Source organism: Vespa crabro, chromosome 9, assembly GCF_910589235.1.
Source record: "Vespa crabro chromosome 9, iyVesCrab1.2, whole genome shotgun sequence".
Lineage (NCBI taxonomy): Eukaryota > Metazoa > Arthropoda > Insecta > Hymenoptera > Vespidae > Vespa > Vespa crabro.
This window is the reverse complement of record NC_060963.1, coordinates 5,137,501-5,165,000: the sequence shown is the minus strand read 5'-3', so window position 1 is coordinate 5,165,000 and position 27,500 is coordinate 5,137,501. Positions and strand designations below refer to the sequence as shown.

The 27,500-nt window shown below is 28.8% G+C and overlaps 4 protein-coding genes and 1 long non-coding RNA gene across 7 annotated transcripts in view; 3 read left to right on the top strand and 2 right to left on the bottom strand.

Moving 5' to 3' along the window:
• The window catches only part of LOC124427141, a 3,740-nt gene extending 2,261 nt beyond the window's left edge, over positions 1 to 1,479 (top strand). For 2 of the 3 annotated variants that reach the window (XR_006942874.1, XR_006942875.1), the window contains one exon: positions 1,301 to 1,479. This is a non-coding gene — a long non-coding RNA (uncharacterized LOC124427141). Of the gene's footprint in view, positions 748 to 1,300 lie in introns of all 3 variants that reach the window. The other variant, XR_006942873.1, reaches the window with a different exon arrangement.
• Positions 1 to 10,613, top strand: part of LOC124427138 — a 24,047-nt gene extending 13,434 nt beyond the window's left edge. Inside the window, exons 6-8 of the mRNA XM_046969700.1 lie at positions 8,570 to 8,752; positions 9,681 to 9,765; positions 9,992 to 10,613. Of these exons, the coding sequence (XP_046825656.1) occupies positions 8,570 to 8,752; positions 9,681 to 9,765; positions 9,992 to 10,064 (341 nt within the window). The 3' untranslated portion in view covers positions 10,065 to 10,613. The remainder of the gene's footprint in view (positions 1 to 8,569; positions 8,753 to 9,680; positions 9,766 to 9,991) is intronic.
• An 84-nt stretch (positions 10,614 to 10,697) lies between these two features.
• On the bottom strand, positions 10,698 to 18,089 carry LOC124427137 (HEAT repeat-containing protein 1). Its single transcript, XM_046969699.1, has 8 exons — positions 17,897 to 18,089; positions 17,570 to 17,718; positions 17,177 to 17,471; positions 12,758 to 17,102; positions 12,368 to 12,685; positions 11,783 to 12,234; positions 11,239 to 11,689; positions 10,698 to 11,080 (listed from the first exon to the last, which is right to left on the bottom strand). The coding sequence occupies exons 2-8, from the start codon at positions 17,709 to 17,711 to the stop codon at positions 10,910 to 10,912; spliced, it is 6,174 nt and encodes a 2,057-aa protein (XP_046825655.1). The 5' UTR covers positions 17,712 to 17,718; positions 17,897 to 18,089; the 3' UTR covers positions 10,698 to 10,909.
• Positions 18,090 to 18,249: 160 nt separating this feature from the next.
• Positions 18,250 to 19,321, top strand: LOC124427140 (MIP18 family protein galla-2). Its single transcript, XM_046969702.1, has 3 exons — positions 18,250 to 18,702; positions 18,792 to 18,871; positions 18,949 to 19,321. The coding sequence occupies exons 1-3, from the start codon at positions 18,576 to 18,578 to the stop codon at positions 19,219 to 19,221; spliced, it is 480 nt and encodes a 159-aa protein (XP_046825658.1). The 5' UTR covers positions 18,250 to 18,575; the 3' UTR covers positions 19,222 to 19,321.
• LOC124427139 (mitochondrial inner membrane protein OXA1L) lies at positions 19,206 to 21,533 on the bottom strand. The gene is made up of 8 exons (XM_046969701.1): positions 21,345 to 21,533; positions 21,014 to 21,239; positions 20,759 to 20,935; positions 20,550 to 20,693; positions 20,373 to 20,458; positions 20,006 to 20,272; positions 19,721 to 19,883; positions 19,206 to 19,641 (listed from the first exon to the last, which is right to left on the bottom strand). The coding sequence occupies exons 1-8, from the start codon at positions 21,402 to 21,404 to the stop codon at positions 19,484 to 19,486; spliced, it is 1,281 nt and encodes a 426-aa protein (XP_046825657.1). The 5' UTR covers positions 21,405 to 21,533; the 3' UTR covers positions 19,206 to 19,483.
• Between the last annotated feature and the right edge of the window lie 5,967 nt (positions 21,534 to 27,500).

Here is a 27,500-nt window from a genome sequence, read left to right as displayed (position 1 = left end):
TTTTCTTTTCTTTTTTTTTTTCTTCTGAAATAGAGTTCATTTCTATTTGTAAAGTATGGCTTATCGATCGATCGTAACTGTATAAAGTATCGAACTTTTTTTTCGCACAAACAACAATAAAATTTTCGAAGATTATAAACTGATAAACAAGATCGTCCACGTGTGGACAAATAGATTAAGTCCGTGCTATTTACAAAAATCATAGGTAAACAAAAGGTATTTTTCTCATAAGATATTTCGATTTATCATTCGGATAATCTTTTAAGATATTTGCGATTTTTCGTTCGAAATTGAAAATATTTATTCGATTCGAATAAATCTAAGAGAAACGATTGAGAGAAAATCTTGTAAAGTCACGTATTAAAAAAATAAAAAAAAAATAAAAATTCAACAAAAAGAAAAAAAAACCAAAAGTAAAAGAACAAAAAAAAAATAAGATAAGAAAAGGAAAAAAATCGTGCAGAGAGAGAGAGAGAGAGAGAGAGAGAGAGAGAGAGAGAGAGAGACAGAAAGAGAGGGAGAGAGAGGGAGAGGGAGGGAGAGAGAGAGAAAGAAAATGCCTTGGAAAGAATTGTCGGACTCGTTTGACTCGAATTGAAAGAAGAAAGATCTACGCGCGAAACCGAATTTTACCGAACTTTGACGAATGTTACGACAGTACGGGTGGGGAGTTACAAAAATGATCGAGGAAGGACTGTTGACTTACAGTCGATAAGAGATAAGAAGCGAAGCCTTACTAATTATAACGTTCGTTAACGTATATACAAATAATTATATATATATATATATATATATATGTGTGTGTGTACATATGTGTGTGTATATATAAAGCGTACAGTATAAATATTCATACATACATACAGATATTTTTTTACTATTTATCCGCGTTTCTACATCTTTCTATTTCTTCTTCTGTCTATACAATTCCGTATATATTTTCTTTCTCTTTTCCTGGGGTCAAAGAGCATCTGTTAGTGGAAGGCGTCGATTCGCCGTGAACGTCCTTCCCATCACGCCACGCGTCGTTCATCTCCGATAATAAAATCGACAAAATAGCACCGATCTCGTTCAGTTCAGTTTGTTCCGCGAACGCATCGGCTTCGTGCCAATTCTTTTTAAAAAAAAAAAAAAGAATATATATATACATACATTCATAAATACATACACATATACATACATACATACACACACACACATATATATATATATTACTTTGACATTTTCTATTTTTTGTTTTCTTTTTCCTGGAAACATTAAAGAAAATTTCCTTTTCACAATGAGAAGTAATATCTCACCTTAGATTATTTGATTTTCGTCTCGTCGAAAGATCTTAAATAAAGGAAGAAAAGGGAGAGAAAAAAGAATATCAGAAGAAGAAAAGAGAAATAAGTGCGACTCCGAGTATTATTGGTGAAAAAAAGGTTATAAAGGAAGAGAAAAGCAAGAAGCAAAGTCTTACGTTGTGCGCGGGAACCATTTCAGTTTGGTGGGAAACCCAGAGAAAGAGAGAAAAAAAGAATTTCTCGTGTCTAACGAGAGGTTCGAACGAAGGGGAAAAAATAAAAAGCAAGTTTTGTATACGAATATCATAAGAGTTCTTTCTTTCTTTCTATATTTTTTCTTTTTAATTTCTCTCTTTCACTCTCTCTCTCTCTCTCTCTCTCTCTCTCTCTGTATCTATCTATCTATCTATCTATCTATCTATCTATCTATCTATCTATCTATCTATCTCTATCTCTCTCTCTATAATTTTTATTTTTCTGTTTTCGTTTGGAAAGAAGTGGAAAAAAATTGTATGCAATCGCGTAATACAATGTGTCATGCAGAAACGCGTGATGGTGCCGAATTTTAGCTAATATATTCTCCATCGGTAGTGTCCGGTACGGAAACGTACACGAAAATATATACACGGACGTATAGTATTCACATCTATACATACGTACTTAATTACTTTATTAAGAGAAATCGCCATCTTGTTACTTCAAAATGATACGAATCTTCACCGACACCTTCAGGAATTTAATCAGTAAGTTATATTTTACTTTTATATACGTAAATACATACATACATATATATATATATATATATATATATATATATAATATAAATTATACATATATTTTATATATATATATGTGTTTAAAAAAAATATTGTCGAGAAAAAATGTTAAAAACAAAATTTGTTGTTTTTTTTTTTTTTTTAAACAAAAGAACTTCCAATGACTTTGATTATGTAAAAATGCAAAGAACATTTGTCCGATCGATATTTATTCTTCACTCCATTCGCACGTGTCTTTAAACTCGACTTTCTTTCTTCATAAACGAGTCCCTCTACTCGTGCTTCGCACGTGGAATACGTGACTGACGCAACGTAGCAGAGAACTGCATTAGAGTATTACTCTTTACTCTTTACTCTTTATTTGACATCATATTGAGATTTCGAATAGTGTTCGATCTAACGTAAAATTATTTTCCATGTCAAGTAACATCGTTTGAATTGTTTCGATATGAACAGAGAGAGAGAGAGAGAGAGAGAGAGAGAGAGAGAGAGAGGGAGAGAGAGAGAAAGGGGAGAGAGAGAGAGAGAGAGAGAGGAAAATAGAAAAAAAATACACCAAACATAAAACAAATATAAATGAAGAAAGAATTGCTCTTGAATGAATAATCAATGATGTTTATTGAATTTGCAAGTTTTCATTATATCAACTGATCGAAAAAAAAAAATATTCTCATTTTCTGTGCGACCGTTTTTTACTTCATATCTTTTATTAAAATTTACTTTGTTATATTTAATTTTATTCGTTTTTCTTTCTTTCTTTCTTTCTTTTGTTTTCCTTTTAATTATTCAGTTTTCTTGTTTTTGCTTTGTTTATGCTTTATCGAATATACGTACATTAGTGATTTTATTAATCATAAAACATATCATTTAACATATCTTTACATATGATTGTACAAGACTTGAATATGCATTATCTTTGTAATGATATACACGAATTTATTTAGAAAAATATCCGATTTCTTTTCCTATTATTTAACCTGTACAATTTAATTTTATCGAATATACTTAGTGATTATATCGTGCATCATCGTGCAAATCATCGTATTTTTTTTTTTTTTTTTTTTTTTTTTTTTTTTTTTTTTTTTTTATAAATATGTATATACATAGTGATTTTAAGACACTTTTTATTCGTCATTTCGTAAGTATTAATAAATATCATTTTTTTTTTCCTTGAGAAAAAATTATCTAATAAGAAATAACATCAAATAAGAAATACGGAAGGAATTGTACTTGAATGAAATTCGCATGAGATACAATAATACGTGAGCGTGGATATTGTACGTATTAGGAAAATAGATATTCGAGTCTCTCAAAAATATGACCTACATTTGGAATTCATCTCTAAGAACAATGACTCCCCTTCCTATTCACTCGTTTTTTACAATTTCTTTTTTCTTCCTTTTACTTCTTTTTTTTTCTTGTTTTTTTTTCTTTTTTTTTTTTTTTTTTCTTTTTTTTCTTGCTCTTTCCTTTACCGAAATATGCAACGAGCTCTACGTAAATCATTATCAAGAGTTCGCTTGTCGTATATATGTAACTTTAGACACATTGTACATATTTCCTAGTTTCTAGTTGGATGGATTTTCATATATGTATTATAATACTTTGCGAGATCGTAAAAAAAAGAAGAAAGAAAAAAAAATCGATGACATCGTTAGAATGATTTTTGAGTTCGTTTAGAAGAATACATGAATATTTTTAAATCAAAAAGAGAGAGAAAGGAAAACAGGAAGATATATAAATATATATGTGTATATATATGTATATTGAGTCGAGTAAGATCATCTTGTGGACTTGTGAATCAATTAGATTAGAGAGCCACGGACAATTGTCGTCGATTGACAAGGATGAACAAAAGAACCCTTTTATGACTTCATTCGAGTAGCGTCCGCTTTAGTAGTACGTGCTAACACCTCTGACCATTTTGACCACGATTGAATTACTCCTGGACTTTCGAAAAACTTTTCAAACGATTGATGCAATCATTTCTTCGAAGAAAGTATGATTGATCGATCGATGTAAAAAGAAATGTATGAATTGTTCAATAAGGGAATTTCTTTAAATTTAAAAACTGACGATATTAAATTTTTTAGAAAAAAAAATCATATATAATATATATATATATATATATATATATATATATATATATTTATTTATTTATTAAATTGTTATCAGAATAGTAAGATAATGCTTTCTTTTCTATTTTTTTCTTTATTTTTTCTTTATTTTTTATCGTTATATCAATGCTGTTCTTTTTGTTTTTTTTATATGGAAAATGTAATCGGTTCGGTCGCAAGCCCGAAACGTGATCGAAACGTGCGCCCCGTAAAAAGTTACTTAATTAAAAAATGATTTTTCGATAAATAAATGACCTCAATCATCAAAGATCATTCATCAGAAAAGTTGTTGCATTGAAGTTACGAAGACGTAAGAATATAATAAATTACAAAGTTACGACGTTGATATGAAGTAAATTTAATGCTCAAAGGTGATAGAAAATCATTTGCAATCCGAGATTAGAATAACAGAAAAAATGTGTCGGCGATCGCTTTAATTCATTTCTCTTTCTTTTCTTTTCTTTTTGTTCCTTTTTTTTTTTTGTTTATTTTTAGATATTTTACTACATTCATCGATTCTAATGAAATTGGATTCATTTAAAAGATTTGCCTTTCACGCAAAAGTTTAATATCGAAAAATATTAAGAAATAACGAAGGAAAATGCAAGGGAAGGGTTTTAACCATTGAATAGATCCCAATTAAAACTTCTTCTTAGTTAACGCGAGTTAATGGTAGGTAAACTTAAAAAGAAAAGAAAAAAAAAAGAGAGAATAAAATAAAATAAAATAAAATAGAAAAAGAAAAAAGGGGAGAAAAAAAAATATCAGGAAAATTAATAACTATGAGAACGTATTAACTATAAGAAATGATTTACGATTATAATTGAAATGACATTTTCTTTCCAGGTTAATCACTTTTTCATAACCGGCGAATAAATTTATGTATGTATATATTATCAATAAACAGGAAATTAAATATTCGTGAATTATTTTAAGAGAATAATATGATTTGCAAATTAAACTTTAACATGCAAAATAATGTTAGAAGCAATATTAATAAGATTTACAAACTTTTATATTATCATTCATAAAATTCAAGAATGCAATAATGTTGCAATTGTTAATTGCACAACTTTTGAAGATTACAATTTAGATATGTGCGATGTATAATGTTAAATAATTTTATAATTCTCTCGAGAATTCTTTTTTATGAAATCGTTAAAAGATGAGGAAAAACGAATATTTGCTTTTAATCTCGTATTTATAAAGTTACACACGTTCAAGTTTATATCAATTTTATATACATAAATAAAAGAATATTTAAAGTGATACGAATATATGAAAAATTTTCTCGATTCTAAATGCAATAGATTATATTAGCTGGAATCAAGGAGAAATAATAAGAGATCGATAATATCGTTTTTTTCGCTTTGCATCATATCAAATGGAGAAGAAAAGAAAACAAACAAAAAATGCTATTTCGATGCTCAATTCGTAAGAAAATCCTTTCTCTCTCTCTCTCTCTCTCTCTCTCTCTCTCTCTCTCTCTCTCTCTCTCTCTCTCTCTCTCTTTCTCTCTCATTTCCTCTCTCATTTTCTCTCTCTTTCTCTCTTTTTCATTATCTCTCGTTTATCTCTCTCGTTTTCTTTACTCATATGATGACTATTAATCGTTGTCGTAAAATAAACATCCAATTTTCGAAACAAATAATCATTATCAAATACAATATTCTCCTTTATTTTTCTAAGCCTTTCTATCCTATTTATCTAATTTCTTCTTACATTTCTTAACTAAGAAGTAAAAAAAAAAAAAAAATACGTGATGCGTATTTTCCAAATTCCTTATTATTATCTTCAATGTCAAGACATAACGTGTAATTCATGGTTATGAAATATAACTCGATTATTACGTACGTATTATTAAGGTACGTATGCGTGTACGTATGTGTTTAAAGATAATACGAATTGTCCATCTTTTAAATTTTTCTATCCTTTAATATTTAAATTTAAATCTTATTATTATATCTTTGAATATATAAGATTTATAAAACATTAATCGTTAAGTTATCATTTATTATTTAATCGTTTTATTATTAAATACTATATTTATTAAATGATAAGATTACTTCGTTACCACGACACTATTTACATTTAATCTCAATTTAATGTAAATTCGCAACGCATCGATTTATCATCTCGGAAACGATATTTTTTTTTATACATCCTGTTATCTCTAATTAATATTTAATCTTTATTGATCTAACTTTCTTATTTTTATCTCTTTCTTTTCTTTCTCTATTCTTTTTTGTTTTTTGTTTTTACGAACGAAATATAATTTTTTCATATTCTATTCTTTTCATTTATGTCATACTCATAAATCTATTTTATCGAGTAATTGTGTAGTAAATTAAAGAATAACTTTTGTTAAATATAACGAAAAAAATTGAATTATTTAACTACAACGGGAAAGCCATGAATTCGCTCGTAAATACGTTTTATGTTTGTTGTTTTGAACACAATTTACTTCCCTTCGATATTGTTCGAAAAGAAACACAAAGAATGGGCAGCAATTTCGTTTACAACGATATACAGTTTCTAACTTCCGTTTTTTTTTTCGTCCATTTTCTTCACTTTCTTCTTTTCTAACATTTCGTTCGACGCTTTCTTTTGAAAAAAAAAGAAAAAAAAAATAGAGAAAGCTTTACGAGGCAGTAGAGTAACCAATTCCGTGCAGCATAATCATTTCACAAAGTAATAATATAAGAATAATTGTTATGTGCTGTAGGATATTTATAAATGAAAACAAAAAGGAAAAAAAGAAAAAACAAGAAATTATCGAAAGATTCTTAAAATTATTAATAATTCTTAAAATTATCAAATATTAAAATATTAGGTCAGTCCAAAAGTTCATGCGCATTAGTAGCATGTATGTATGTAGCAAAATGCGCACGAACTTTTGGACTGACCTGATATTTTTTAAATCGTAAATTTATTTATCATTATTATTATTATTATTATTATTACTATTATTATTATTATTAGTAGTAGTAGTAGTAATAGTATTATTAGTATTGTTATTATTATTATAAAATATACTTGATTAATCGATTGAAATTAACGTACGCGTGAAAGAAGACAATGATTTACATGAGCTCGATCCAAGTAGATCTTTGAAAAATAAAAGAAATCAAAAAACAAAGAAGAAAGTCAAAAAAAGAAATGTTTCGTCAGATTTCGAAAATTAATACACAATACCGAAATAAGAGTCTTTCTTATTGATAAAGTTTTTCCACGAGAGTATATATATACTTTCTCAAAGCTGAGAAGAGGGAAACCGCCAACGAATTCATCCAATTTGTAGGGCAACGTTTCTTGATCGAAGTAAAAGAGAGAAACAGAGACAGAGATAGGTAAGCAGAGAGAGAGAGAGAGAGAGAGAGAGAGAGAGAGAGAAAGAGAAAGAGAAAGAGAAAGAGAAAGAGAAAGAGAAAGAGAGAGAGAAAGAGATCTAGAAAAACGATCGTGAACGTGTAGCGGTACATAAATTGGATTTCTTGCACTTCAAGAGAAACGGAAACGTGACCGAGTTGTACTTATGTATATATATATATATATATATATATATATATATATATATATATATATATATATATATATTTATTTATTTCAATACGAATGGTTTTTGAATAATGTTTGAATAAAGATCGTTTCTAATCGAATGTGTATACACACTCACACACATATACACACACATATATGTATTAGGTTATATATATATATATATTATATTTTTGATAGATGTCGGCAAAATCGGCACAAACTTTCCGGATGATCCGATATATATATATATATGTAGATTTAAATAATATTTACGAACACGAATGTAAATATCGTAAATACGAATGAAAATATGTAAATAAAAACGAAATAAAATAGATCAATTTATAGTGAACTTAAATATAAAATAATGATAGACATGATGTTTTTCGATCGAATTAAAATAATCCGATATTGTTTTTTAATAAATCAAGGATAAGTCAAAGATGACTATGATCAAAAAAATTCTCTATATAATATCGATAAAAGATCAATGAAATTAATGAATAAGGAGATAAATTTTTTTTTTAATCAAACTTCTTATGAAATATTTGCTTTTTTAAAATATTTTCCCTTTTTGTTTGTTTATTAACAATACATGATACGAACCAATCGTGTAAAGATATAGTCATAGAGAAAGGAATGCGATCGATTGAGTCAAATTTCAAGCTTCAAATACAAAAGAGTCTCAGGGCCGTATTTACAATTTCCTAGGGGAAATTTGTTCTTTTTCTTCTTTTTTTAAATTATGTATTTAAGACCATTGAATTCGTCCTATTGACATAAGTAAAAATCATTGATAATCGTTCGTTTAATATTATTTCATTCATGTCTTATTTATTTTTCCTTTTTTCAGCTACGTCCGCGGTAATTCTCAAGACAGAGAACGAACATCATCATTTATCGAGTCTCTCGGGTGATAACGTTCTTGGTGGGGGCGTAAGAATCGGTAGGGGCGAAGGCGCACTCGCAAACGGAAACGGCCAGGCTATGGATTCGGCGCAATCTGCTATGATGAAGCAAGCGGACTACGTCGTAGGTCGGTGAATTATTCTCTTCTTTACGTTTATAAAAAAAAAAAAAAAAAAAAAAAAAAAAAAGAAAAAAAAACAGATTATTTCATTAATATTAAAATTCTTTATAATGGTGTACAGCCAGTGAAAATCCAATGTGTCGTTTATAAATAGTCAAATGCTCCTGTTATCTATATGATACGAATTAATTATTAATTATTAATTCGAATTAATTGGAATTTTTATCATTCGGTACATCGAACTTGTTCGAGGATAAATCTTCCATTTTATTGATAAATAATAGCTTTGCTTAGTTTTTCCGATTGGAACTTTTCTTCTCCGACGATAAATGGTTCCTCGTATTAGTGATACATAACAGCTGCAAACAAGAAGATTACTCTTGAAGTAATCTCCTTTTTTTTCTTTCTTTTACTTTTTTTTTTTTTTTTATTATTATTATTTACTTTATTTTTCTTTCTCCTTCTTCTTCATCTTCATATTCTTTTACCGACGAACATCCAAGAACGTACATTGATCTTTGTACGATGATCTTTTTTAATTGTTAATATTAAATATTCTTAGTTAATGTTTCGAAAGGTAAGAATTCATTCTTTGCTTCTCTCTCTCTCTTTCTCAATATATTTATATTTTATATTTTATTAATTTTGTCAAACAAATTGGTTATAAAAATTATCATTAATAGAATATATTTGTAAGGACAAAAAAGAAGAGAAATGAGTTATGAATGTCGTTCCGTTAGTCTCAACGCGTTCAAAGTTCACTATGTCATGTTACCATAGCGTGTTTAGTCGTAAGAGACAACGAAGTGGTGATGATGATGATGATGATGATGATGATGATGATATTGAAGTAGAAAGGGAACGAAAACTTTGGCCGGCGGTTCGTTTGACGTTTTAAACAGATTGATAAATTCGATTATTTTTCGTTTTACAGATGTCGTATTACCAACCGTCCTGATCGCTTTATTGTTCGTTGGCAATGCCATTATTGTCTATATTATATTCCAATATAGAAAGAGGTAAGACTATATTCCTTATAAATTATCTTTCCTGTTGTTTACTAATTACTTTTTGTCTTATTTGTTTTCAAGAAAAAATAAAACCCACTTTTTATCAAATATCTCTTTCTCTCTCGCTTTCTTAATAAATAAATAAATAAGTAAATAAATAAATAAATAAATGGAAAATAAAAAGAGACGATGAATGATGAAACCTTTTTTTTTTCTCTTTTTTTTTTTGCAACAGAAAAATTCCAATGACGGCGCAAGGAGAAGAGATGGCCTTGAGAAACGAAGCGGCGGACGTTCCACAAGTGTGATTCCAAAGGAGAAGACTAATTACGTTTAATGTCAATTTTGTCGTTCAAGCAGAAAGTTAATCAAAGGCCTAGTTCATATATACTTCCGAAGAATAAGAGGAGTCATTTAAATGTGAGCGCTCAAAATGAAACGCTCATTTTTTTTGCATCTAAATAGATGCAATGATGTATACGCTATTACGAAGAAAACATAAAGTGTGTATATATTCTTTAAGAATTCTCTCAAAAGAAGAAAAAGAAAAAAAATGGAAAAAAAAGAAAAAAGAAAAAAAAAATAGAAAAGGGAAAAAAATTCAACGTTGCGTACACGTACACCGTGAATAATAATTAATGCGTGTACTTAAGTAGATATATGTATGTACATAGGCATGTACATACGTATATGTACATATATACACGTTATTATATATTTAAATGGGTATGATGTACAGCCATGACATTGCGTATACTTTAACGACAAATGTATTATATAATATAAGAAAATAATATATTCTATATTTCGTCCAAATTGTGAATAACTTATAAAATAAAAAGAATGTTTTTTCGTAATAGGTAAGGCTTGTCTGGCTAAAAGAAAAACAAAAAAAAAAAAAAAGAAAAAGAAGAAAAAAAAATGAAAAAGAAACTATTATCTCGAATATAGCTTATCGTTCGTTTATTTTCCTAAAATTCGTAATTAAATGTTCAAACTACGAGATCGATATCGATTATTTCATATAAATCAATTTAATATAACAAATTATGGAAGATAATTGATAAAAATTTTCTTTCTTTTTTACATGCATCATATGATTCCGTTCGACGAATTCATAAATGAAAAAAAGAATCCGTCGGATTGATTAAAATTAAAAATATTTTTGTAATGGCTCTCCTAAAATTTCCTCCAACGTTCTCACTGCATTTTGTGCACATTTTTCGGTAGCTTCGTCCTCGTCTTCCAACATCTCCGCTAAAAATGGTACGGTTTCCGGTAACAACGGCATAAAATCTTCTCCTAATTTTCGAGCAATTTCGACCTGAAAAGAAAAAAGAAAAAAACGAATAATGAGAAAAAAAAAAAAAAAGAAAGTAAGAATTTTCTTTGATACATAATCAATATGGCATAATGACATTGTCATTTGAAAAAAAAAAATTAATTACGATATGAATTATTTAATAGAAATATTTATCTCACCAGAGCATTTAAAGCGGCACTTCTGACGTATGCCTTGGCGTGTCTAGTTTTTAACAATGTTTGATAAACCAAAAGTTTGTGTAAAGAATCATCTGGTATTGCGCTAGCGAATGAAGCTATACAAGGTACTATCAAATCATTCGCACGTTTATTATAATCTTCCTTTGTACCCATCGTATTTTCTAATTGATCAACGATTGGTTGAGCCAATGCGTCAAATCGTTCCTGATTAACAAAATTATTGGCATCGTAAGTAAAAACTCGATGGAGCGTCAATAAAACTGATTCCACCAATTCGATTCTACTCGATTCCTCGGGAAGAGTTAATTCTCCTGATTCTTGAGAAACAAACAGATTGTTATTGGTTAATAAAAGTGCTGAGTGTTTTAAGAAATGGCCGGCGAAAAGGACGAATAATGATTTCAAACAATCTGCTATGTTGGCTGAAAGTCTAGAAAAAAAAGAAAAAAAAAAAGGAAATAAAAAACAGAGCAGTGAATTAAATCGATTCGTTAGAACATACAAGAATATCATTTTGACTTACCTGAAGAAAGTTATGTTACGTTCTTTGTGATCTGGATTTCTTGCTGCCCAATCGTAAAATCTATAATAAAGTGGTCTAAACGTGGCCTCGCTTAATTTCAAAACTAATGCTACCAAAGCTTTACCAGCACTCTCCTCAACTGTCTCGATATTTTCAGATATATTTACATCATCGATTTCCATATTATCTTGACTAGATACAATATCCTCGCGAAATTGAAATACCTTTAAGAAAAAACTTGCGAGATCTGGTATAGCCGCATTTAAATCAGCAGCTGGTACTGAAAGGAATGATTCGGAAAGGATACTTAATAGAGGTGGTATACATTTGTAAGATTTTTTCTTGCACAATCTATCGTAAGTTCTGTTGATAGCTGGTAACAAGACACGCAAAGGTACGAAGCTTGCCAATTTTTGCGTTGTCGATTTTAAACGGGAAACGACGACACCGATCTGCATGTACAAGTCAAGAATATCTACGTATTAATTTCAGCAAAATTATGTGTTTCCAAAAAAAGAAAAAGAAAAAAAAAAAAGAAAGAAAAAAGAAAAAAAATAATTAAATTCTTCTTTTTAATAAAAATACCTTAGGATGATCCGTGTCCGTATAAAATGAATTCAATCGGGTTAACTCGTACAATAGTTGATCCAAATAAAATGATAAGAAATTTCCAATCGATTCGACGATCTTTTGAAAGGCACTGACGATACTGATAGTAACGATATCCGGTATTTCCTCGTGACAATGTGTCTTCATCAAATTAATAATCGCAGGTACGAATTTGTTTAATGATTGTATAGCATAAGTACGTAAACAGCTACATAATTCTGCAACACATAGTGCCGTACTTCCTAATATTGGACCATCACGTGTTTTTAAGAGTTCCGTAGTCATTTCGAGAATCTATATAGGAAAGATATAACGCATTAAATCGTTAATACTTGGATAATTGATAAGAAGAATCTAATTACTTACGGGTTTGAATACCGCAGGATGTTTGCTTGCTAACAACTTTGCCAACAATTTGAACGTAATTAAAACAGTTTGTTGTACAACTTCACCTTCTTGATTTTCTGGTTTTACGTTAACGTCGATAATTTCTAATAATGTTTCGATCAATTCTAATAGATCGACGTGATCATCTTCGTTAAAGTTTCTCTGTTGAAGTCTTGCATTGAGCAGTTCTAAAGCTTTCCTTTTAACCGTTAACAATTCATGATTCAAAAGTTGTTTGATGCTAATTAAAAATATATTGTTTGGTAAAAGATTGTTAACGAGATCAAGGACGTCGTAAAGATGATGTAAAAGAACCTTCCAATATTTCCCTATTGGCTTACCCTGATATATATCAGCAGTCTTAGAAGTATTATGTATCAAAAGAACCAATTCGATTATCAAAGCATCGTAATGTGGCCTGATCTCGTTCACTTCATCCGAATTGTATCGGGCAACTCGATTGATAAAATCTGTCGTTGATAATAGATTGCCGAGAAATTGAACCAATATGAATTTGTAATGTCTAAGATGTTTCGGTGTATTCTTGGTAACATCGAAAACGTGTTTATGTGGAAACGACATGGCCGCCTTTCGATCTTTCTCTTCTTCAATATCGACGGGCATATCTCTCAAAAATTGTGCCAATTTCACGCAAACCAATAATAATCTTTTCGGTGTAAATTCCTTCGAGACATTCAAGGCAAATTCTAGCCTTTGAGATGGCGTTTTTTCATTGATTATACGTGTCCTCGAAAGTACATAACTTTCGAACGTTAAAAGATAATACAAATGAAGATGATCGTCAAGCAATTGCAAAAGTTTTACGAATAAAGGCGTCCTCCTGTGTTCTGGTATATCTGGTAATGATACGATAAAAGTTCTTAAAATTTCGCAAGCATGTGTCTCGTCGTTTTCAGCATTTGCAATGGGTACTACGGTTTCTAGGGTTTTCGATATAATTTGTATAGAATAAGCATCGTCCTGTCTAACAACGGAACTACCCATAAACGTAAATATAGGCATGATCGTGTGAAATGCACAACGAATATTAACGATCTTCAATAATTCGACCAGTAGTAATAACGCATGATGATGAGTCTGAGGATTTCTCGATGTTCTTATACACTGTGCTATTAGATCCACTTGAAGATGAGCGTCACGAATTGGAAGTTTTACGGTTGTAAGTCGATGTATCGTCGACAAGATCAATTGATTCGTATATTCGATCGGACTTTGTTCCTCGAAGCTAAGACATGTTTTAAGTAAATCGAACAAAATTGGATAAAGAAGTTCTTCTTGTTCTATATTTTCAGCACGTTGTACGAATTCCAATAGGATTACTCCACGTTTCCAATCTCTGCTATTTATCATCATTGGATTGGGAATGGCACGAAGTTGACTTGATCGTCTTGCTCTTACATTTGTCTGATTAGTATCAATTTTCGTTTCATTGAATGTTTTCATCTTTTGTAACTCGTCTACTATAAGTCGAGCATGCATACGTATTCTTCTTATAGCTCTATTCACACTTGATATTACATTACCAACGTCACAATCCGTAGCTATGTCCAACAATATCCCAAGAATTTTTCCTTGCAATTGATTTGAAATTTTACCAACACTTTCGAAGAACGTCTCGTCGATTTGCTTTAAAATTATAACACTTGGCGGGCATAGTTTGTTATCCATTATTATTTGACCTTTATATTCCAATATACTAGTTTCAAAAAGTTTCCAGACTTTTTCATTCGTTAAAGCTTTCGTAGTTACGCTGTTAAATCGTTGGAGAATATTTTTCAATGCGTTTCCAATTGATTCCTGTTTCGCTTCAATATTTAATTTTTCAAGAAATTCAAGACCAAGCGTTGCAAGATTTTGTAAAATTTTTGGCCCATTTACGTGTACTAGAATATTCAATAACTGCGATTTAACGTACATTGGTGTTATCGAGTCCGTGACAATATCAAATAATTGCTGCTGTACTTGTTGAAGTTTCTTACGTATATCGGATTTGAATTGACTGTTTACGTCAGGATCCGGTGATAGTAAAACATAAAGATACAAGGACAATTGATCTGGATCCATATATATCTCTGGACTTCTGTTTACTAATTCTTGAAGGAATACTGAAAATGGTTCCATCGTTAAATGGAACGTTTGCGTTAATTTCTTCAAAATATCTATAGCAACGATTCTGCACTCATTGTGTTCTCTTGCAAGTGATAGAAGTAGATTCGTTAGAAAAACTTTGTCCTGTAATGCCCATTGCATGGATTTGCATTGTTCCAAAAGTATCAATGATATTTGTAAACAGTGAAGTGACGTTTGAACGTTTACAGGTTTTATAAACAATTGTGATAAAAAACGAATTAAATCTTTCATGGTTGTAAAATGTCTTTGAAAAAATATTTGCAAACATCGTGAATAATGTTTACATTGAAATTTATTATCTATACCTTCGAAAAACATTTCGAGAAGTCGTAATATAAGATTACTACGATCTGAATCATTGTCAAAATCGAATGTAGGATTGGATTTTAAATCCAAACGTCTGTGAACCATTTCGAGAACGTATGTCCCTACTTGAAGTGGTAAAATACCATTCGAAGTTAATTCAAGTGCCGACTGTATATCATTCCCAGTTAAATTGTTACAATTTGGCAAAAGTTTAACTTGCGGATACATTCTAAGTATTTCTGTAGCCAATTCAATTACCTCTCTAGCTAATTCTGGTTTTAATGAACCAACGGGTACTCTACAAACAGATCCTAATAAAATCATATTAAAAAACATGGATACGGCATCTCCATGAGGAATTTGTTGCTTCATAGCATTTAATATATTTTCAGTTGGTGGTAATAATTCCGAATTTAATATATTATGAAATACAGCCGAAGTGATCGTTTCTGCGTTTGGTGATCTTCCAATGTCAGCTTTAACCTTTTGCATATAACTATTTTTCTTGGCAAAATTTGATAATAGTATTTCCATAGCAACTTCTACGTCCTTATCCTTGTTAGGAAATAAATATGGTAAGGTTGTGATAAATATACTTGTATCGTCGCTATCGTCGCACAATTCTAAAAGTATCCTCAATGCTGGCTTGGCCAATACTTTTCTAGAATCATTGTGACAGGTTGATAACAAAACTAATAATTCATCGACTATTGTATCCGTAGAAAGTAATTTTGTTAATCGTTTTATAGGAAATGAAAGCAAACTCCTGATAACGTTTACTTCGTCATCATTGAATCTAGCCTTGAGAGTATTCGTGATCATTTCTTGAAAATTTTCAGGTATATTTATGTTGTCATTTGCGAGCGCTTCCAATGCAATTATTCTTTGTTCTGCATTAGTATGAATCAATCTATCCAATATTTCTACTGATTCGAATGCACCGTGTGCACCAAATTGCCAGGATGTGAGAAATTTTAATTCCACTTTAGAGCTGCTATTTTTTTCATTATATTTCATAAGATTTTTTAAATAGTCATCAAATCTTTCCGGATATCCTCTCTCCAATGATCGATATAAATGAACCAAGAAATCTTTATATTCTTTGGATACATCATTTTCAGAAAAATTCTTTTTAAGAATACTTGATAATAATGTATCTACTGCATTATCTTCCAATTTTATTGAAGAAATTATATTATTTACCATATTCTGAACTGATAAAGTTTCTTTCGTGTCTATTAGGATCTCGTGACATGCAGTTTGTATCAATGGAACGATAAGTCTTGTTACAGTAATTCCTGAAGATTGTAATTTAATTATCATTTCTATAAACCATGGGAGTTCTGCCAATCTTCGTACAACACTACCATACATATAAGTCAATCGACAAAATGCAGAATCATATAAGAAAAGAAGCAAGAGCATTGCCTCTAGTTGTAGGCATGGTCTTTTAAATGTTTTTAATAATAATTTCTCCATAGTATCATCTTTCAACTTTACCTTTGTCAATAATTTCGACAAAATCATATAACTGCTAGCAGCAAAATCTGGAATTGTACTTGCTAATCCTTTTAAAAGAGTTGGTAGTATATGACCAGTTTGAACTTCTGTAATGGTAGATGAACAATCGATAACACCAATTAATACGGTAGTATAAAATGAATATAGAGTACTTAAAGATGTTGCTTGTTCCGAGTACGTCTTTGTTGCTGTGATAACATGAGTGCACATATTTTTTAAAATACCATTATCAGAACTAACTCTATTTATAAGTGTATTAGAAGCTAAAGGTACTCCTGGTTTTTGTAATGGCTTGAGCCAACGCCACTTGTCTGTAGGATCTGTCAGATCTATCAATTGTAATGCCCTGATAAATAAAAGATATATGTTTAAATTAATATAAATAAACAATTAATATATTAATTATATATTTTAACATACCTGGCAAAAATACGAGTTTCATGATAAGGCAAAATTAAAAGAAGAAATTGATCCTTATTGTATTGATGTATATGAAATCTATATATCAACCATTCAAGAGCTTTGTGAGCTGTATTCAAAAGAAAATAAGGTGAAAGTAATATAAGAAATTTTTCTATTGCGCTATCAAGTCTTTTGTTGACCTTAACATCAAAAATCGAACGTTCTAAGTTCATAGAACTCCGGGCAAATAGATTTTCTTCGAATTCTATAAATAAGTTAGATAACTTGATCAATTCTTGTAAGCCACTTTGACCTGTGAATGAACACAAATATTATATTATTAATATTTAATAATTCAATCACATATTTACGAACTCTAATAATTTTTAATTAAATAAAAAAAAATGTTACCAATGTTTAATACTGTTTCTTTATCTAAATTTGCAGCTTCTTTTGGATCAAATAACAAACTTGAACGTTTCTTATCTTGTAACAGTATCGCAGTTTGTGGGGCTCTTAGCTTCCTTAATTGTTCCGCTAATGAAGTTGCCATTTTAATTCTATTAATTAATAAAATAAAGACAATTATTTGAACAATTTAAATTATTACTACATATGTTTTATCATGATTTTTATTTTATTTAATATATAAATTTCATGTAACATTTGACCACGTCCAAAACGATGTACACATAACCTTTATGATGTTTTATGATAAAATTATCGTATATAACTTACATTAATTACTTATACTTTCTGATTGTATATAAATTAGTAGAATTAAACTATAAGTGATTTTGTTAAAATCAAACGAAATGTATAATATTCAATGGAAATATTTATTAATTTACACATAACCCCCAAAAAGAATAGAACAAGAGGTAATTGATCATTTTACACGTGCTATTAGCGTTTACAGTAAACTTTTCAACTTTTGTCGCATCCACATTTCAGCAACATAAAGGCAAATATCATTTCTAAAATATCTAATGGCTGATCACTAACCAATAAGAAAATACACTAGAAATTCAGCTTAAAGCACTTCACCATTAATAGTTCCTCAATAACTGTAGTTCTTAACAATAGTCTCTTGTAAAATATATCATTTTTATATAATTATTTGAAAAAAATTTAATTTTATTTATTATCATTAAAGATAATATTTCTTTATTCTCTATGTGTTAGAAATATAATTCCATTGTGTTATTTGTAATTAAAAATTTACGCTGTTGTCGTCTCTAGTGTTTGTTAAATTCAACGTCAATAACCTTGTCGTGTTTATGAATTAGGTTATCATTATAGTAATATGTAATTATAAACGTTAGAATTATTTCATATAATTTTTCATAATAATCTATCATTATGCGTAAATATCGAATCTGATAATGTTGACTTTATATCTTCATTGATATACATAATGACGATGATGGATAATTTGGAAAATATTAATCCAAAATTATATAAAAAAGTAGAAGATAGACAAGTTACAGCTGATGAGGAAGATGAAGATATCGTTGATGCGTTTGATGCGAGAGAAGTTTTCGGTTGTTATTATTATAATATGATAAAAAAAAGAAAAAAAAAAAAAAAATCATTTATTAAGTGGATTTGTTTTAATTGCATTCAATTTCAGATATCATCAGAAATATCAATGATCCTGAACATCCTTTAACGTTAGAAGAACTAAATGTTGTAGAACAAAATCTTATACAGGTAATGCAATAGGATATATCATTTTATTTATATATATATATATTTTTTTAAATAATTCTAAAATTATAATATTTTAGGTTAACGATGCGGAGAATATTGTGAACGTTAAATTTACACCAACGATACCACATTGTAGTATGGCAACTTTGATTGGTCTTTCAATAAGAGTACAATTATTAAGAGCTTTACCACCTAGATTTAAAGTATGCGTAGAGATAACTCCTGGTACTCATGTATCCGAAACAGCACTTAACAAACAATTAGCAGATAAAGAACGCGTAGCTGCTGCACTTGAAAATTCACATTTAGTTGAAGTAATCAATAACTGCGTTTGTGTTTCTAAATATTAAAACTTTACTATTTATGGTTTCTCCTTACAATAGATTAGATCAAAAGATTTAAGATCTAATAAACATGTTATATTGTGTGCAATAAATATGGTGAAATTATTATTTTTTTTTTTTAAATAATTCAAAAATGTAATAAATAAAATTATTACTTTATTTTTAATAATTAAAAATAAAGTTTAATAATTATAAATAATAAGTAAACTTATAAATAATACTAAACTCTAAATTTTTACAATTATTCCAATGAATTATTTTATTATATTTATTTATTTTTTGTAAGTATTTTAGATTGTTTGATTTGTTTCGTTGGATCGTATGCATATGTTTTTACTACAGGACCCCTTCCAGCATTATTAAATTTTATCATATCTATGTGATCTCTTTCAGCCATCTGCTTCGTTATTTTTATATTTTCCCAAGCTAATTAAAAATAAATAATAAATTAAAGATTTTAAATAAATAGATTAAATATTATTTATAAGTACAATATTGTTCTTACATTCTTTTATTCCTTTTATAAATCCTTTCTTTGCAATTGGATCAATAGGTTTGTTTCGTATTATCAATGGTAAATTTAAAAATTTTCTTACACGTTTTGTTCTTAATAAACCAACTTGTATTAAAGAGAAAAAGTTTGACGTTGTCCAATAAAATAATATAGCCTGCAATTAAATACAAATTATAATTATTACTTTAATAATATTAAAGAGTATTGTTATTGTAAAAATTATTAAGATATTATTTGATGACTATAATATTGCGAAGCTAGAGATACATTACTTACAGATGAAAAGGTTGCTGAAATTGGTAATGTGACTAATGGGACGCAACGTAAAACATATTTAATCATTCCCATTGATGAAGCTGGTAATGAATCTGTTCCAACTTCAATCGTAATAAATAATGTTGCACTTGTTATTAAAGGTAATATGTAATAAGGATCTGACACAGTCAAATTTTCAAACCACCATAGACCACCAGTTTTAAAACTTTCAACTGGTAAATTGGTCATTTGTTTCAAAGCCAAGACGATGCAAAGAAATACAGGTGCCTATGAAAAATTATTATACACATATTTCATTAAAAATAATTAATATTATTTTATATACTTTATAATAACTTTCTATATATAATAATTATTGATTATATACCTGCATAAGCATAGGAAGAAAAGATTTCCAAGGACTTAAGCCTGTTTCCTTCATAAGCTTATATAATTCATTCGTATATAATGCAGCTAAAATAAAAAGAAACATAATTATCTATTAATAATTTATATCCATATAATCTATATTTTTATACCTTTTTATACCAAAAAATTTTCATACCTTGATAATGATCTCCACTCATTCTAGCCTCTGTTAAACTCTGTTGTAATTTAGATATTTGTGGGAAATGTAAACTCATTTTGGCTGAATACCTTTGAGATTTTATTACTACAGGCAATAGGAGTAATCTAACGATCAAGGTTCCTGAAAAAATAATTCTTTTATTTCAATTAAATGAAGTATAAGAAAAGAAAAAGTTCTTTATTTACCTATAGCAATCGTACTCCACCAAGGTAAATCGCAAGAGATGTGCAACCATTCCATAGAAGATTGAATAAGACCTACAGGAGTAAATCCTCCTAAACCTAAACTTTCCAATGCCACTTCACCATTAGGATGTATTTTTTGTACCACTGCAACTACCTCTTCTACCGGAGTTGGTATATCTAATATACATGAATGAACATATGAAGATAACTTTGATTTGAATGTTTCAAGAAAAAAAAAAATACATCATAAATTACCTGGTATTTCAAATAATGGATCGTCTTTATTAACAGTCGTATGATTCGTTAAATCTATTCGAATTACTTCAGGAACTTCCTTTGTATCGTTCGTACTTGCATGCCGTACAAAGAAAGCATTTAATATATGAGAATCGAAACGATTCGAATTAAGAGAAATTGAATTTTTTAAAATAGTACGCCTAGTTCGATGTACAATGTGAATTGATTTACATGTAATATTGCTCTATAAAGAAGAAGGAAAAAAAGAAAAGAAAAAAAGAAACAGTAAACGATAAAAATAATCTCTTCATACATAACCTTTAATATTAACAAGAATCACAGATCTTACCTGTACAGTATTTAATTTTAATAATAATCGGCAACAACCATTGACAGAGTTTCGCAACATTTTCTTATTTTATCTTATTATAAAAATTAATCAAATTATTTTCAAAAAAAGAATATTAACTGTATATAAATAATTTCATGCTATTCAATCTATTCGATCAAAAACCATATACATTCGGTATTCCAACGTGATCTTAGAGTGGTTTAAGAATGTCGTATGAAGTACGCTCGTCAGATGACGCCACATACCTTATTTAAAGTCTTAACGAATTTAACGAAAGAAAACTGTAATTTCGTTTGTTAAATTAACATTTTAAATTATAATCTTTCTTAATGGCTTATTCGTGCATCATTAATTAGAATAAGTAAGACTTTATGGACTTGCGTTGTGCAGAAAAAAAAAAAAAAAAAAAGAAAAATATAATATTTTTTTAATTCCACGATTTAGAAAGAATACCGATATAACGTTGATTATAAATTATTTTATAAAAGTAACATACATATATACGCATATATATATATATATATATAAAATAGCAAATAAATTTAATTAATAAGAATAAAACTTCGAAGATCTATAGAGATAAAATCGATAGAAATCGATCGCGTTTACGCCATTGGTAGTAGTTCGACTGAAGTTAACAGTCACGTGATCGAATCTACTGCAATGACATTCAGTTTGGGCTTTGGGACGTGGGTCATTAAGCGAGACCTGCTATTAAAGTACCCTCTCGTACCTTCTTTTCTGCTTCCAGAGTTTCTCTCTTCTTTTCCGAACGCGTAACTCCTACCCTTACCTCACTCACCCATTCACTCCACTCACTCACTCACTCACTCTCTCTCTCTCTCTCATTCTCTTATATTCTCTTTCTCTTTTTCTCTTCTTTGAGAAGCGGCGTTGTTGATTTAAGGCGATAATACCTGGCTGCAAGAGATTTTACAATGAAAAAAGAATAAGAGAGGAAAGCAGAAGACGGCGCACGTATAATTAGAGATTCGCATTGTCCGAAAACCCACACCCCTTCAATTTCCCTCCTACTATCCCTTTTAACCACCGTGCTGTGGTAACGCCTGTCAGTCAGTCGCTCTTTTTCTCTCTCTCTCTCTCTCTCTCTCTCTTATTTTGTTCTTTCTCTTTCACTCATGCTCTTTTTTTGTCGTCTCGATATAATTCGATAACAGATGCTTCTTTGGTCGTACATATACGGCAAAAAGGGTTAATCATTTTTTTGCTCGTAGAGTATGCGACCTTAACGACAGGTATAGGCAAAATATAAAGTAAAAGTGCAATAGAGAAAAACCGTGTCACCATTACACGTTACTTATTATATCTGTATATAAATTTGTTTTGTAAGATTATATATTCCTATGCGTGTAATCTAACGATCGTGTTAAATGTGTAACAGATAGATTTTTTTACGTTGTAAAAATAATAATGGATATGGTAAAAGTAAGAGAGAGAGAGAGAGAGAGAGAGAGAGAGAGAGAGAATATATATATATTATACGTCTCTGTGGTTATAGATTAATTGAAAAGATGTTTGTTAATTTTACAAGTTTATATAATATATAATTGTTATTTCTATTTAATTATTTCTTCAAATAAATAAAGCTTATTTAGTTATTTAGCATCGAGCTATTAACTCGATGTTATTTACAATGGAATACGTAAGATATAAATTATGACATATAGAAAATAATATCGACGTAATAATGACAGATTAATTAAAATTATTCATTCTTTTATATTATTATTATTATTTTTATTTAAAAGTCCAAGGAAAATCTAACTTTTTTAATAACAGGCGAAAGAAATTTGTTTTTCTTTTTTCTTTCTTCTTATTAGAAAATTATACTTATCTAAATAGTTATTAAATAATTATATATGTATCATCATGAATAAATAAGAAAATATATAGAAATTAAAATTTTTCTGTTTCGTTCATTAAGGAATTATTTTAGAATTCATTTATATCTAATTTATATATCTATTGAAGTATGATTAGTAATATAAAATGTAAATACATCAATGTTTAATTGGAATTAGATTAAAAAAGATTTTAGAAAAATCTTGAAATATCCAGGCATTCGTTCGATAATACTTGCATCCAATAAGATTTCGATATATTCTAAGTATTACCGACGCAGGTCTCACCACGTGGAGGTTACTACATCTGAAGATTCATGGATTAATATTGAATTTACTTTAAAATTCGTGTTCGCAAGATAATCTAATCGAATTTACGAAAAAATAAAATGATAGAACTTTTAATCCTATTCGCGAACACTCACATCGTCTTAATTTTTCAAATTTATGTCCATACATCCATCACCATAAGAGCATTTTGAATGACAACATGATAAAATTCAAATATGACTAAAAGTCATTCTCAAAAATTTCTAATAAATCTTCGAAAATAACTTAATAGATTAATAGTTCAGCCCTTTTGAGCCACCTGTTTGTAAGGATCTCTTCAGCATATAATCTCTTCTTTGTTTCATGCCCCAATTACTACTATAGATCAATCGATAACTATCGTTAATGCGAAAGAATTAAAATTGTCCTTTATTTTAAAACGTGAAAGAAAACTAGATACATCTAAAGCAACCCTGAAAAAAAACATGGAGATATTATAGGGAAAGAAACGAGAATTAATTGCTGAAAATCCTGTGCTAAAAATTGATTAATTTATTCTAGTAATGAGAACTGTAATTCTACAAGTTTCTCTGTTTTTTATCAATGACTCTATTTGATTTTACTCTTTCAAAAGCATAATAACTCTACTCGACATTATTCATTCAAAAGCAATGATTCTATCGAGACTTTTCTTTTATCAACAAAATTGATTAAATTTTTAATTAATTTTTATTTAAAAATGTAATACAAAAAAATCTTCGAATGCTCCTCTTTATGAGCGATTACACTAATTATCAGAAAACAAAAAATCATATAATTTAGCTTGTAATTCTAGAGACTATCCATTGCGAATATCTTCTTGCTCTTTATTTATTAGAATTCATTAATAGCGATTTTTTTATTATTTTCGCGCGAGAAAAATATTTAACAATGCAATAAAATATTCAATATTTAAAATAATTATAATTAAATTTGAACAAGAAGATACTATTCTAATTTGATAAATAAATCAATACACAAGGAACTATTCACGAGTAAATCTCTTAAGAAATTTACTCGTGGTCATTCAATGCTTTTTTATTAATTGATTACAACCAATTAATCGTACCGATACGGATCTTTCGTCCTCGACATGATTAAATGATCAGAGGGACTTAAAAATTCACTTACTACTTATTACTCGTTCACGATTTAGGTCAAAATTGAGGGTGGATGATTCGTAGCTGGTTGAAAATGAGGTAGATCGATATCGAAGTATGTAGAGATCATTTTTAATGATACTCTGACTCTATTACGTGATAGTTATTTTTTAACGAATGATCACTGACCTTAATTCGCGAAATTCTACCATCTTTTATAAATACAGTCTGTACGACTATTAAAAATGCAATAAACTTTACGAACAAACACTAACTCTAACGATTGCATTGCATGCAGTTGATAAAAAAAAAAAAAACTTATTGTTTAAATCACGAAACACGAATGAACAAACTCTGTGTTTTTTTTGCGATATTTTTATTTTACCGATACAAACACTAGATTGCTATGTGCTGCGATTGCAATGAAGTTCTAAAATAGAAAAATATAAACAAAATAATTAGTATCACTGTTATAATAAGAAACTGTATAAATTATTCAAGAAATGTTTGATATAGAAATATACTTTCTTCAAGTCTTCATTGCTACTTGCAAGGAAAGATATTCTCGAGAGAGCTTTCATGTTTCGTTTACTCATCAGGAATACAAAGGAAAATTAAATCGGTAATCAGTCAAAATTAATTAAAAAATCATTTATATTTATATTACAAGGCCAACAAACTCAAGATAAAAATTCTTAAGTACTAGGATTTTAAATTAAAATAATTTGAACTTTCTTGCACGTTACCGTCTTTTTAAATGATTAAGTAAATGTATTATACTATTATTGTACATTTTATAATAAACATTAATAAATTCTATATAAATTATATCAATAATATATAAATTATTTCAATAATGTATTATTATTGGAATATTAGTTTATTGTACTCCATGTATTTTAAAGGCCGTTTAAATAATTAATAAATTATCGAAAGTTTTAAATTATTTTATCCTTAATGCCTGTTAAGATATATTATGTACGATATGTTTATTATTATTTCTGAATTAAGAATCTAGATGCTTGTCATTCTGCTAATATATAAAATATAAAGGAAAACTAAAAATTTGTTAAAAATATAATTATATCTCAGAAATTAAGAACCAATAGCATAAATGGTTAAACACATATTTCTTTATTTTTATCATATAATCATTTGTCCAATATTCATTTAAATGTCTCAGTGAATTATCGTGTTAGTATCGCGAAATATGTTTTTTTTTACGTTTTGAAATGGATCAAAAAATCTGAGCATTAGTTTTTACAGTAGCAAACAAACAAGCAAGGTAATCGTCTATTTCATGGAAACAAAATGCAAACCACTCAACATATTTATATCCAAGAAATTATCGGTAATGGTTATAAGATTTTTAATTCGAGCTTGTGAATATTTTATTACGGTTCATAACTTCTAATTAGTATTTTCTAATCGTAAGAAAAAAGCACGTATGATGTATATAGATACGTAAGTAGATAAGTACGTAATGTATCTTTCTATATAACGGAACGAATGATAGTCTATATCTTTTATCAAGTTTGTCGCAAGCAATCCGCATAAGTAGATCACATAACATTGTAATTTATTTCGATAGGTTGTTAGATAGTCGTGTAGATTGGATTCTTTGATCATGGCGTCGAGAGCCACGCCATTCGTTGTTATAAATTTACCGGATATGGCATATAACGTGATGCTATATCATGGCGCAATTTAAACTTTATCTATTCATCAACTATGTCCTTACGTATTTTCATTACGCTTAATAATTTTGCGACCCGACCGATATCGACTATGAGTGTATATATATGTAAATATATAGATATCTGTATAGGTATACATATATACGTATCAATGTTGGGAAAATATTTTCATTATATTAACGATCGCAATTGAGATATTTCGTTATATTATATGAAATAACACGATACGTTATATGATCTACGAATAAGAGACGATTCAATAATTTTCAACGAATTACAGAATGGCTCATTTAATAATTTGCGAATTTATATTATTGAAGAAAAATTTTTTTTGTAAATGTATCATCAACAAACTATATCACAGATACGTGATAAATTGTTACAATTTATTTCATGGACAAGCTCAAAATCATTGAATCGTTTTATTCATATGTATCCTATATGTCATTGATGAATTACATCGTAGGCGTTTGATAAATCATTGACGAATCTTTTCTTAGACGTACCAAACATCATTTTGAATCGTTTCATTCATACAGATACACGCTTGTACCTAAATCACGTCATAGACAAGTTGTAAATTAAATAATAATTATTTTTATATATCATATCTCTCTATAACGAACTTTTGAATTTTTTTTAACAACGAACATACATACATATATGATTATATTCTTCATATCGTTAAAGTTGGAGGAAAAAGTTTTTTTTTTTTTTTAAATTCGATCAAAGGATAAACTTTGATATCGCATAATTCGTACATCATCGAAATCGTTTATTATTATTATTATTATTATTATTATTATTATTAACAAAGACTATCGAAACGTTTCGTTTCGCGATATAAAAAAAAAAATGAATGATAAAAAGAAAGAAATGTAAAAATAATCAATTTTGAAACTATGTTCTAATATTTGAAACTATGTCCGCTAAGAAATATCATATATATATTTATGTTATTCATTCTTACACGTTTAGATCTGAATCGCGTGAAGCATGCAACCCGGAGTAGATCGGACAGAAACGATCGAAGTAGGAAGAGTTCGTTACGAATTACTCTCCCTCGTTCGACTCGTCGTCTCTCAAGGAATTCGAAATTGATCGAACGTCGATCGTAGTCTTCGCTTCCTGGACAAGGCTCCCCACTTTACGCGGCCAACAAGTCGGCCACGAAAAAGATAATGG

Coding starts and splice junctions, on each gene's coding strand:
- LOC124427140 (XM_046969702.1), top strand. CDS start 18,576: ATGACGATGATGGATAATTTGGAAAATATTAATCCAAAATTATATAAA. Junction 18,703..18,791: donor TGATGCGAGAGAAGTTTTCG/GTTGTTATTATT, acceptor ATTCAATTTCAG/ATATCATCAGAAATATCAAT. Junction 18,872..18,948: donor TAGAACAAAATCTTATACAG/GTAATGCAATAG, acceptor ATAATATTTTAG/GTTAACGATGCGGAGAATAT.
- LOC124427139 (XM_046969701.1), bottom strand. CDS start 21,404: ATGTTGCGAAACTCTGTCAATGGTTGTTGCCGATTATTATTAAAATTA. Junction 20,936..21,013: donor TCCATTATTTGAAATACCAG/GTAATTTATGAT, acceptor CATGTATATTAG/ATATACCAACTCCGGTAGAA. Junction 20,459..20,549: donor GAGTGGAGATCATTATCAAG/GTATGAAAATTT, acceptor TTTTTATTTTAG/CTGCATTATATACGAATGAA.
- LOC124427137 (XM_046969699.1), bottom strand. CDS start 17,711: ATGGCAACTTCATTAGCGGAACAATTAAGGAAGCTAAGAGCCCCACAA. Junction 17,472..17,569: donor AGAAACAGTATTAAACATTG/GTAACATTTTTT, acceptor GTTCATTCACAG/GTCAAAGTGGCTTACAAGAA. Junction 11,690..11,782: donor CGTAACATAACTTTCTTCAG/GTAAGTCAAAAT, acceptor TTTTTTTTCTAG/ACTTTCAGCCAACATAGCAG.